At 41.4% G+C, this 13390-nt stretch overlaps 1 protein-coding gene across 1 annotated transcript; it reads right to left on the reverse strand.

Moving 5' to 3' along the window:
• MAEL (maelstrom spermatogenic transposon silencer) lies at positions 1-10686 on the reverse strand. The gene is made up of 12 exons (XM_058800246.1): positions 10555-10686; positions 10007-10093; positions 7823-7925; positions 5833-5988; positions 5312-5353; positions 4560-4687; positions 3753-3807; positions 3274-3415; positions 2495-2557; positions 1738-1870; positions 1445-1523; positions 1-731 (listed from the first exon to the last, which is right to left on the reverse strand). Exons 1-12 carry the CDS (start codon positions 10684-10686, stop codon positions 616-618), a joined length of 1236 nt encoding a protein of 411 aa, XP_058656229.1. The 3' UTR covers positions 1-615.
• Between the last annotated feature and the right edge of the window lie 2704 nt (positions 10687-13390).

Here is a 13390-nt window from a genome sequence, read left to right on the forward strand (position 1 = left end):
ACATGAACAGATAGATAAATTTGACACAGTATTTCTTTCAAGACATTTTACATAAAATCTGTATTTTTGCCTTGAAAGACCACTCAAATTTTTCATGGCTATAACTGATATACTACAGCAAACTTTTGGGACTACTGACTTTTAATTAATTCCCCTAGGGCAGCCCCTCACACCTTCAATACTTTCTCCCCTGCATCAGTTTTTGAAGCAGGACTGCTACACACAGTCCATCTTCCACATGCAGGAGATGGGAAGGCTATTAAAAAAAGAAATAAAGCAAAAAGTTAAGTTGTTTACACACTGGTCACTAAAGAATTCTTTTAATTCAATTATATTGATTAATCAATCTTGAATTTGCACTCTATTCATTAAGAAATATAACTAGTACAGCATGCAGTTTTAAAGATGTGACTGTTAGGTCCCTTCAAAGTAAGTCTTCCTGTACATAATGAACAAGATTCTTTAAATCCACTCAATAGCTTCATCATTCTAACAAGAACTTCAACTGTCAAGGTTTGCACAGAAGATGAAAAACTGCAGTCTGGAGAAACTACTAGTTATCTTAGGGAAATAAAGAAAACTGTAATTTACAGCTGTCCTGGATGTGAAAGATTTTCAATTACTGAAAGACTTGGATAGATCAGATGCACTTCTCAGCAATCGAATAACTCCTCTTCCTTGTACAACACTTGTTCCACAAGGGGAGGTCTTCACACCACATGGAGAATCACCTAATAAATTAAATACAGTTTGCACATCAAATCAGCCTTTAAAGCTTGCATAAAGTAATGGAATTGCATTTCATGCCGTGGAGATGAACCTATTCAACAGCTCTGATACAAAATGTCAGGCAGGTTGTGTCCTCCACAAACACCAAGACCATAAGACCATGATTTCCATGTGGAACAGAGCTGAACTCAGCATGGATCTTATGCATAAGATATCAAGCTGCAAACTCTCAATTCTTATTTATTTTGCAGACCTGCTCCTCTGAAGGTTAGCCATGAAATACCCAAATTAACTGAGCTCAGAGGCCTTCTAGTAAAAACATCCTTTCTGCAAATAGAAACCTTAAAAGAGAAGTCTTTTAACTGAGTTGTGACAGAACACTTGGAACAAGGACCAGCTCAGTCAGTACATACAATGATTTATGAACATGGAGAATATTTTAAACATGACCCTGCCTCAAAGTACTTGGGCATGGGAATGGCTTCAGGTAACACAAGAGCATAAATCAGAGAGCAACATTTCTAAGAAAAACTCAAAATTAAGAGATGTTTTTGACCCTAAGATTCAGTCCAGTAAGAAAAGGCCAGCTCTTCCTGCTTGAATCTCCAGTGCGTGAGCTGTGCACCACTTTCAGGCAACATCTAAGCCCACAAATTTGACAAAGTAACAACTGCATTAAGTTTCCACTAAAAAAATGTGGAAGCTTCAAACTCACAATTAGAAGGAACAAACTCTTGATCCTGTCTTGGAGAGCCCAAAGGTTTGTTGCATCCAGGACTCTCAGCTTTCATTTTCTGTATGAAAATATAAATATTCAAAATAAGGTACATGTATCTGCTAACATGAAATATACAGCACTATCCATCAAAGCTATGGATCATGGTCAAAACCCTGCAAGTTCATCAGGCTGCCCAACATATGTCACAAAGGACAGCATCCAAAGACAAAACACCTCATGTGAAATTGGCAACTGGAAATAAATCAGGGTATCAATTGAAAAAATCTGACCTGGTTATGTCCAGCATCCAGTTTTACAATCCTGGTATTTGTGCCTTGATCACAATCAGAGTCTTGCAGAGGGAGGTGAGCTGCTGTTAGTGGGACTCCATACACACCAGCAAAGGATTTACTGATGCAGTAACTTGACCAAGAAAAAAAGGAAAACAAGAAAGGTCTGGCTAAGGGTTTGAATGCTCATGTGTGGAAGCACAGCATTTTATGTTCTTCAGCTGGCAAACACAAGCAGCCAAAGCCTGAGATGCACAGAACAGATAGCAGAGGGCAGAAGGACTTTCTGCCAGCATCCCTGCATTCTTCCAAGACCACCAGTGTGTTGTACAACTGCACATAAAATAAAAACAAACCACTTCCCCACATTATCAAATGCAGCACTTAGAAGTGTGAAAAGCAACTTTTTTTTTTTTCCAGGGCATAGCACTCCATGATGAATTTTTTGAATGAAAACTATTTATTATTGCCTCTCTAAGTGCTACCACTGCTACCAAGAGAGATCATAAATGGCATTTCCTCATTTCCAAACTATTTACTTTTCTTTTCTCCCCCAAAAAAGGTTACAAAACCTTGTGTATCTACACTATAAGTCAGGCAGTATAGAAGTTTCCAAGGTAGAGATATGCCAGAGCATAATGAGAATACCTCTGAAGTCAAACAATGAATTCTAATGTAATTAACACTTTTCTCAGCACTGCAATGCTAACAAAATAAAAGCCATCATTCTGGAGTCAACTCCTCAAGCAATACTCACCCCATTTTCTTACAGGATGCCAGAGCACAGCAGATTATATCATTCTCCTCATGCCACTTGCACCTACATGAAATGAAGCTCAGGCTTATTTCAGAAGCACCTACATTGTTAATCAATAACAACAGTTGGTCTGGCCAGATGAACAGGAACAAATATTAAAAATGGCATCTTTTTGTTGCAGTACCTTTAAAATTTCACAGAACTTGACAAAATTTCAATAGCTTTGCCCTAAGTAGTTTATGCAGAGCTTAAAGCTCTGCTTATCAGGAAATCTGCTTCATGCTGAGATGGGGGCAGGGAGAAAAGAGACCCCTAAGACACAAATGGAATTTAAACTATTTGAACCATTTCAAGCTTCCCATTAATGTGAAATAGTTCCTCCTAGCATAAACACCCTCACCTTCCTCTCCAAACATGTCTTTTAAAGTACATTCTTCCTTCCTCCTTAAGGTTCCCCTCTAGGGTGAAGACACTCATGGGAATACAAAACTGCCCAACTATAAAAAGACAACCATAACCCAAATGGATCTTAAAATCCATATTCCAAGCAAACTTCCAAGAATAATTTACATAGTTTTTTTAAAATCTACTGAAATTTAAGATCATATTACCGGTTCTTTTCTTAAATTAGTAGCAGAGGAAGCACTAGAGTCTATTTCTAAACTAACTGCATAATCACCCAATATTCTCCTGCAGCACTGCAAGCAAATATCACTTTTTGTACCAACACAGAAGAATCTGAAAGCAGGCACATCTACACCAAGAACCACCCAACACACCTGGTATTACTGGAGAAATCCCACAGGCACACATCCAGTTTTCTATACACCCAGACGTTGGATGGCTCCTTTTGGTATTTCTTCTGGTACAGTTTCATTATCAGGTCTTCTACTGCAAAAAGCTCCCAGCGGCTCTCAATGCCTACAGTGAAGTGAAAATCCAGGCCAGGAGAACAGGAGTCACTGGATATCCTGCTCAGCTCATTTCTCCCTCAGTCCCTGTTCACGGCCCAGCCTCTAATCACAGCATCAAAGCTCAAAGATAGTCCACCAGTGGATTTAATAAAACCTGGCTTCCTGGAAAGTGGTGGGAGAAAGGAAGAGGAAAGAGCATGCAAAGGAGTTCTAGCTATCAGAACCAGCTTTTATGAAAACTTTGAGACATGCTTTTCGAACAAATACAGATGTCCATGACTACACAGCCCTTATTTCTGGGGGTAGGAGGGGAAAAGGACGGACAAAAATGATCCATTCCCTACCTGTTATGCTGGCCATTCGACCAAGACACCAGTTAATTCGGAATCTGTCATTAGACTGCAGGAAAAATAATTTCTGTCACCTCAAAGGAGTACAGTACAGAATTCTGACACTTCCATGACTTCTATCCAGGTCTGGAAAAGCCACCTCCAAACCAAAATTGTTTGTGGCACTGAATGCAATCTCCCTGACGACTATCTTGAAGAAGATCCAACTTTCATGCATACTTCTTCAAAGCCCTGTATTTATGGATGGAACCCAGTATGTTGTTCCTCCCTACTTTTTAAGGATTAAGACTAGATTTGAATTGAACTGAAGCATAATAGACCTGTTATGAAACTTAAACATCCCTGAATCCTAACATTTTGTTCTGTTGCCTGGAAAAATGAAACTTGAGCAAAAATTTAAGACACATGTAATTCTCATGGGGAAAGGAGTCACAAAAACGTAAAAATATCCTTTCAAAAAAGCAGGATTTCTGACTATCATTGAGCACATCCAATTTAAGTCAAATCTTAGGAGCCCTTAACCAAAGTCATAACAATGTCAGAGAACAAAAGACCCTGTTCATCAGTAGATTAGAGCTGGAAGTGCAGGCTGAAAATAAAAAGGCAGAAAATTAGGTCTCTGCTTTATAAAAAGGTTGGCTTCCAGAGGCCATTTCTTCCTGCATGGAACTGGGACACTGGGAAAAGTGTCTTTGCTCACTTATATGCACACTGATTAGGTTTTAGAGTAAACTCTCTCCTTAGCCATGGAGCAGGAGTGAAAGCAGAAGGGGAGATTGAGAGCTTTGCCCTTGGCCATACCCTGCAGAAGAAGCGAGGCCGAGCACCCCTGGCTGGCTGGGCAAACTCAACGAGTTCCCGCAGGACAACTGCGTAACAAGCACGAGGATGGTGAAATCCAGATATGGGGATCTTGTGGGTTTCATCACCTATGGAGGGGCAAGGGAGACAGGGAAAAACAAACAACAACAAAAAACCACAAAATTGTGAGAAGTCCAGTTTCCTTAAGAGATACAGTTCCCTCTTCCTTTTTATCTTTCTGTATATATATATATATATATGCACACAAACACACACACACACTCCTCTCCACAGACAGGGTCTGTGTTTAAGCTACCAAAATCTTCCTTCTGTCAGCAGCTCTGGGCTGTGAGCAAACACTCACACTCCTGCCACTTCTAAAAGGCCATTATCCAAGTATTAGATGTACACAGGCCAAGTTGTTCCCTCTGTACACAAGGAGAGGAAGTGTCCTAATAGAAACAAACTGGAGTCTATAAACATTACTGAGAGTCACAAAGGAAACAGGCAGGCCAAGCCAGACACAACAATGGTGCAGATATTTTAATTTTCCTAATATATGCCAGGCTGCTAAACAGAAATTTTAAATATAAAGTAGTACCTTTGAGTTACCCTGATGATAATCAGCACTTCATGCTGAAGATACACACAAGGACTATCAAGACTTACAAAACATTTGGACAGAGGTCAGATAAGCTGAGACTAAAACTGCACACCTTTGCACACCATCCTTTTTCTCCATTAATACTCACTAGCAGCCTGGCAGTGGTACCGAAAACCACGTGGTGGTACTTCTGCAAACAAGAGCAGAAAGCACAATCAGCATCCAGCACCACCAAGGACAGATCCTTAACTCCCCACTATACACCACAGCTTCACATACAGAAAGGAACAGCTTCATCTTCCCTTGTGGCCTTGTGAACGTGCCACAACTGTTTTTGGAAAACTTATTTTCAGTTCCATGCATTTTAAAAAACAAAGTGCATTGTAGAGTGGGTTTAGGTCCAACTAAAAAACATTCATTGACATGAAATATAAAGCACAAATACATGCAGGTCCTCCTGGGTTTAGCCTACCCTCTTGGGAGTTACATGAAGTTCTGACAGTAATTCTCTTCAGAAACAAGCACAGCACTGCTCTGGTACTTGAAGAAGTCTGACCATTTACAATCAAAGAAATAAACTTGTCTGAATACCAGAAGTGTAAGCTGGGCAGCAGTGAGCCCAGAAAGCCTCCCTCTCACCCCAGTACTTCTGACTTTGCTGGAAGTCACCTGGATCTATGAAGTGGTGGAAATCAGCCAGGATGCCATCCTGCAGGGAGTACCTGACACACCCAATCTCACAGGGAAGGAAGCGCTGCTCGCAGTGGGGGGGCAGCCTCCCGTAGCTGTAAATGTCCAGGAAGTAGAAGATGTCTGCAACCATATCTGGAAGAACAAACCCATCTTCAGAGGTTACAGAAGCCACGCTGGTCTCCCCTCACCCAGGGAAAGCTTTGGTGAAATTTCTCCTATGACTGAGTGAAGAGTAACAGCCATGCAAAACACACAGCTCTTCCTCTGTGTCCAAGATAACAACACTCATGCAGAACTCAGGCACACTGGACACCTTCCAGAGATCCTGCTGTGTGTAGAGATGGGGCAAAAAACCCAACAAGTACAAGCAACTAAACCCACATGATGTTAAGAGGCCCGCAATCCAACAGGAACCATAATTCTTTTTAAGGATAGATCTCTTTGCTCTTTCATAAAATAAGGTTAGGGAAAAACCAAATCAGTAGCTGCAAAACAGCCTCACAAGCTAAATTTGGCAGCTTACACCACTTAAACGAGCTGGTAGTAATCCTGTGGGGCAAGAAGATGAGAAGTCTGCTAATTAAAAGGATTGTTTCTCCACCAAATGAGCTCCCAAAGAAAGTGGCAAGAATACCCAACACGAATGTTAAGGAACAGATTTATCATTTACTAATTAAAAAGTATCCAACTATGACAAATATTTTACAATACACCTTAATCCTTCTCTTCATGATTGTCACAGTGTTGTCAGTGAAGTTTAACACAGCTATTTAAACCTTACTCTACTGCCCCTAATCAAAAAAGCCCCACTTGCTCTACTAGAGATGTGTAACTCACACATAAATAATTTTATATGCCAGACTTTAGGACATTTAACACCAGCTGCCCTAAGCCTGAATGGTCATGCTCCCTCTTATGTGGGTTTTAAACTGTACAAGCCCAGGGATCATAGGAAAAACACCACTCCTACCTTATGAAAAAATGGATACAGCTCCAGGGAACCATACAGAACTTCAACTGGGAAATATTAAGAGCAGCATCATGAAATGTATCTCAATTATCCTTTATCATAATGCTTTTCATTCAGCTAAAAGATGAATTGTGCCAACTCAAGGCAGCCAGCATGATCAGCCCAATCAAATCTGCATCACAATGATAGGAGAGCATGACCCCTGGCACAGAGGGCACTAATAAGCATTTCACTTTTTATGGAGCTACTGTTTCTTGCTCCCCCATAACCATGACAACATGAAAACAGTTCAAGAGACTGAGGTAAAAAGCTGGAGCTGAGACTTAACCACACAGCAGACACAGTTTATATGAACTGGCTTCTTGACTTACCTTGTAAGCACTACCTTTTATCATTTTTCAGGATAATGTAATATTCATTGGGTAGAAGATTACAAATGTGTTCACTACAACCATCTGAAGCCAGGCACAGGTTAGAAAGGTTTAGTTTTTGAGAGTTCTTTCAATAAGGAAGCATGTCAGAATGTTATAAAGTGCATATTATCTCTTTTATTTTCCCAATGAGGCCGGGCCCCTGTTTTATTTAATACCTCTCTCATACCAATTTTGAACATTGATGTCTAGCAATTCTTAACCCTTTGAAATCAATACAAGTATTCTTTTATGCTGAACTTGGATTAACCTTGTCAAATCATAAATATAGGACTTGAAAAAATACCTTTTTCTTTAAAGCCTTGAAGTAACTGTTAAGAAACTGTTAGTGGCTATACTCTCATTGAGCTAAAAAACAGAGGATACAACTCTTGGAGGTTGGAGGGGGGAACAGTATTTTCTTTTATGTCCTTCTACCATTTACAGCAGTAGCCCAGTAGTGTAAAATAACTGACACAGATGGCTTTTAGCAAAATGTAAACAGTCTTTGTACAGGTACCACTGAGAATACCCTCAAAGGGCAAGCTATCATCTACCATGATCAACTGCTCTAAAATCACCATACCCTGATCATTCTTCCAACAGAGAGCAGAGGCATCTGGCAAAGGAGTAACACAGGGCATCTTTGTGGTCAGAGGAGCAGGAACTGGATCAGGCACACTATGAGTCTGGAAAAGATGAGAAAGTTAAAAAAAAAAAAAAACAAACACAACAACAAAAGTCTTCTTGCTCCAAATAAAGTCCTTCAGCTCCTTATATCAGAGGAAAATGCAATATCCACTAATAGCTGTGGTTAGGTGGAAAAGTTTAACATATTAAAGTGCCTTTATCCTTACAGGCCAGGAAAGCAAGATTTCTCTTCAGTACCCCTGTCAACCCATTACTGCTTTGAAGAACTACAGCTAAACTTACAAAATGTAATACAAAGAAAAAAAGAAGTATTTTCTTAAATTCAACCTCTTGCCACAGGCAAGGAACTCTTCAAACTGGAATCTATAACTTTTCTCCCTAAGTTTTATGAAAAAAGCACCAGGCACATGTGTGAGTTGTCTTTGACTAGGAAACAGGTTCATGAAAAGCTGATAAAGCCTTAAGGAAGTCATTGGATTGCTCTGAAAATCCATTCACGAACAATACTCTTTTAATAGGAAGGGAAAAAAAACCTGGCAGCCTTACAGATCTGATCACTCAAACCCAGATTGGGAATAACATCCACACCCAGGTACACTGATTGCAGATGACCATCTCAGCCAAAGTTAATTATCAGTTTGAACTATATAGAACAAAATAATGAATTATTCCCATCTTTGGCCACCTCAAAAGAGGAACATGGAGGTGGACTTTCACTACACAAAGTGACCATGGTTGTCTATGTACAGGGCTGGGATTAATAAAACAAGAGCACATGATCTCATATATCCATATTTGCCTATTTCCACTGATACAGTAAGGATGGTGTTATTTACTCTGGTAAAGCAATTATTCATATCTCTCCCTGATTACAATCTTCTAAAATGCTACAACTTGCGGAAGGAAACAGAGAAGCCTCCATGTGTGAGTTACCTGCCATTTCACTTAGTTCTCTCTGACATAAAAATGGAGTTCTGAGTTCTTCACACACTCAGCCTGCTACACGACACAAGGATGATCACATTTTAAACAGCTTTTTCCCAGACATGCAGGCCCTCAAAACCAGAAAACATTGCCTAACACCTCCCTTCTAGTCTAGACTAATTTAACTAATCCATTTTTACTAGTTACAGCAAACTACACTCATCCTGTCATGCCCTCTATCACCATGTAAATCCTGGAATTTATCCTCACCATTAATTCATAGTTCACAGTCATTACTTTGTAATAGAGCACTAAGAAGTAAACGCAGTATTATCCATTTGCTCAGACAGTAAATGTGACTTTCTTTCCTTGGACACACCGTTTTTTACACTACCAACAAACACTGAAATTAAATAAAATAAGCTGACACCTCACATAATTCAAACTCTTAAGTAACTCTGCTTCAGAGAAGTGCTGGGAGAGGAAAAGAGACAGAAGCAAACAAAAGGGACAAACACCTATTCAAGGCAGTAAATAGCAGAAATTATCTGTTTAGCACCATTTCAGACACAACCATACACACTCAACCAACTGCCTACTTCTGTATTGCTCTCCACAACACTGTTACTACTCTCTCCCACATCCAACCAACCTAAAGATAATGGCAGGGTATAATTATTCTATTTGTGCATAGGCCACAACACTTCATTGACCTGGTTGACACAACCCCTCCAGAGCAACAAATCAGTTGCCTCTAAGATGTGCTTTCAGGCCATCAGACAAGAATTACCTGAACCAATGACACCCAAAAAGCAAAAGCAACATGAACCTATGACAAGAAGTAATGCCAATTTCAGCATAAATTAGAAAAAAGAAATTAATTAAGTCAAGCACTGCAGAATACTGTTAAAAATAAAGCTAGTGTGTTAGAGAACTACATTTTACTTGGTAAAAGAGCCCCAAGGAACAAGCTGTGATGGTTTAAAGAGGTATCAAGTATTTCCACCTTCAATTCAAGCCAAAACCATTACCTGCATAATCCGTATAATGATAAGTACTGCTAATGCAGCCATACCCTCCAGAGGCTGGAGGATGTGGCGAGCAGGTGGAACTTGCACAGCATGCTATGGAACTGAGCACACAGAGCCCAATACCCTCTACTCCTAACTGAGGGCCATCCATTGCCAGTATTTACCTCCTTCACTGTCTTCTGAGAGCGTTTCTTGCTATTCCATGTACGAGCCTTCTCTGCATACATCGTCTTCTCTTCCTCTGTCAGGGACTTGAAGAAAAATTAGCTGTTACACAATGGTTTCTACCTTTTTCTCTGCTTCCTTCTAGTAGTCCCACAAACCAACCAACTCCGTGTGTAAGAAGTCACTCCTGCACTTCCAAAGTAGCAGTCCCACAAACCAACCAACTCCGTGTGTAAGAAATCACTCCTGCCCTTCCAAAGGACATTATTGATGGCCGCCAAGATAACTAAAACACTCCCAGGCGCTTTTTTCCTAAAAACGCCGTAAGCCTTGATTAGAAACACACAACAAGGCGAAGAACCTCCGAGTGAGGGCAAGCCACAACGAAGAGACCTCCTGGAACCATTCTTGCCAGCCGGGGATGCCGCCGCCACCACCCCACCCACGGCACACGAACCGGAGTTCCCTGAGGGGAGGGCGGCACAGCCACGTGAAATGGCGCCGAGCCCACCCTCCGGGAAAGGCCCTGCCGGCATCCCACCCTCACCTCCCATGCCTGGGAGCAGTAGGGAACGGCGTCCCCCACACAGGCCACGGACAGCCCGCGGCGCTCCAGCCCGGGCAGCTGGTCGTGCACGAACCACAGGAAGGCGGAGCGGTGACCACCGCGCCTCGCCATGGCCTCGCCGAAGAGCGCTGCCCGGACGCGGCAGCGTCGCGGCCCCTCATGAGGGCGGGCGGGGCGGCGCCGGCGCGGTGCCCGGGGCGGGGCGGCCATGGCGGCCCCTTCCAGCCCCGCCGGGCCTGCTTGAGCTTCGCCTGCTCCTCACCAGTGTGAAAAAATGCGTATTTTATGATTTGGCTTTTCGCAAATGTTAAAATGAATATTATATGTGTTGCGTTAGAAAGTGATGGTGTATTAAGTCTCTTAAGTAGCGTGTTAAATGTAGTTTTAGGTGATAACAAAATGTTAAAATAGAAACTGCGCTAGGTAGGATACTTTTTTTTTTCTAAAGAAAGGACTCACAGCGAGATAGCAGTCACAGGACACCCAAATCTTTCAGAAGAAGAGAGTTTTTTGCCCCATTATCAGGAGAAACTAACTTGTTCCTGCCTCGCTCAGGCAGGACAACGCCATTAGGATTATGAGGAAGAAATTGACACCAGACAGAATCCTGTGTTTGAATGGAATTTATGTATCATGTATGAGGTGTATGAATATGCAACAGGCTGTTGTTTTTAAGGGTTAATCCTCTGTTAACGTGTACCCTTTTTCGGGCTTATGCTGCCCAGAAAAAGGTACCCGGATGTCCATAACTCTTTGTTTCTATTGTTTCTAATTCAAATTGTCCAAATTCTTTATTACTCTAATTATATTGCTATTTTTATAACCATTTTATTACTATTAAACTTTTAAAATTTTAAAAACAAGTGATTAGCATTTTTCATAGCCTGCTCCTTATCAGCAATAAAGAAGAGTTATCAGTGGGACCGGTAGCGGCCAACAAGCCCCAAGGAACCATGGAATGCAAACAGAACCATGCAATGTGAACAGAACCATGGAATGTGAAGGGGTTGGAGTGGCCCTTAGAGATTATATAGTTCCAGGGATGCCTTCCACCAGAGCAGGTTGCTCAGAGCTCCGTCCAACCTGGCCTTGAGCGCTTCCCAGGGATGGGCAACTTCCCTGGGCAACCTGTTCCTGTGCCTCACCATCCTCAGAGAAGGGAATTCCTTTCTAATATCCACCTAGGTTTCCTGTCTTTCATAAAATAAAACGAGATGCTGTATGTCAGTAGAACCAGGTAAGTGGTTAGCATGCCTTAGTCAAGGATGTTCTGTAGCAAACAAGCTCTATGGATGAAGTAAATCAAGGTGTTGATGCATATATTGCCAACTTGGCAAAAGGTTTAAAGCCCCTGCATCCTGTGTAATCCTAAAATCAGGGTTGGGAGAGACCCTTAAGATGAACCAGTCTAACTCAGCACTATCACTGTAACCCCTAAATCACAAAACCACATCATCCAGGGTCAGATCCAGGTGCCTCTTAAACATACCTGGGTATAGGTGAACTACCTTCATTACAATATTAAAAATCACACCTCCAGGTCAAAAAGATCCCTGTGTAGGTGAAGATCCTTCCCCTGAACATGCATAGGAGTCTGGTGGAACTATGTAATTTTATGGTAATTATTACCAATCATACTTGGGAGGCTACTAACACAACACTTTTGTGTGTAAGTAATGGCATGGAAAGCCCAGTGGGCTCTGCCTGATTTGTGAAATACCACCAGGCACCCAGGCTTGTGCAGCTCCAGAATAAGTAAATAATCAAAGTCTCTCTCAAGTGTGTAATTATTGGCCTGTTGCACACCACATAGAGGAATTTTGTGGACAACATAGATGATTTTGTGGACAAGAACCTCACAGCAGGTCCTGATGAGAGTGTGGCATGGCTGCTTTCCTTAAGTTATTTTTTTAAATGTTCTTTGGTGCTGAAGGATAATAAATATCCCATGGGAGCAGGTGACAGCCCTGGGTTTTCTTTTGAGATATATGGCAGGAAAGTGGAGGAGGTGAGTGGGCATGTGTGCACTTGGAAAAGCAAACTAATTTATTAAAAATTATTTGGAAGCTCATGTTAGACAAAACTGAGGCTGCTGTTCAGACTCTCTTTTTGTGGTTTTGGCTTGCTTTTTGTGGTTGTTGGGGTTTTTTCCCTTCATCTGTCTCATTGACATAACTGACACTTCCTTCACTGAAATTGCATAGGGAACCACAGTTCAGGTAAAATAAAAGCTGGAAATAATCTGATCTGCATCACCTTGATAAGTGGCACAGAGTTGGTTCCTGCCTTAAGCTTTCTATTGATCTCTCAAACATCAAATGATCTTCACTGGCCATAGTAAAAAAATAAATAAATAAATAAAGAGAAGCTAGCAGGGCAATAATCACAGCAGGTCAATCATCACAATTGGCTTCAAAACAAAGTTTAATCAGTTTGCAGAAATCTGGTTGCTTGGACCAGAGGACCCTACATTTGACATGAGACAGGGTTACTGAAGTGGCAATATTGGCATAGGCCCTGATTAACTTCTGGCCTGATTTTCCTTGGCCAGGGCATATGATGTCTCCCACATTCCTTGCTGTTCCCCTGCCTTTAGGGGAATCTCCTTCAGTATCCATCTGTTTCTCATGCAGCATCTTCAGTGGAGCCATCCAGTCTCCATGAAAATAAATGGTGCAGCACTGACTTGGAAGAGTCTTGGCAATTCTCCATCCCAGAATCTTCTTGAATTTGGTATAAACTTAGACATGAGGATAAAAACAGCGATGAAACACATCCATGCATTTCCAAATCACTGGGAAAATATGCCTCTTTT

Source organism: Ammospiza caudacuta, chromosome 2 (assembly GCF_027887145.1).
Source record: "Ammospiza caudacuta isolate bAmmCau1 chromosome 2, bAmmCau1.pri, whole genome shotgun sequence".
Taxonomy (NCBI): domain Eukaryota; kingdom Metazoa; phylum Chordata; class Aves; order Passeriformes; family Passerellidae; genus Ammospiza; species Ammospiza caudacuta.

Bases quoted from the DNA above. Each gene is read 5' to 3' on its own strand.
- MAEL (XM_058800246.1), bottom strand. From the start codon at position 10,686: ATGGCGAGGCGCGGTGGTCACCGCTCCGCCTTCCTGTGGTTCGTGCAC. The intron at 5,989-7,822 runs GTATGGTGATTT...TTGTTCTTCCAG, and splicing joins CTGTTGGAAGAATGATCAGG to ATATGGTTGCAGACATCTTC. The intron at 2,558-3,273 runs GTGTGTTGGGTG...CATTTCATGTAG, and splicing joins GATTTCTCCAGTAATACCAG to GTGCAAGTGGCATGAGGAGA.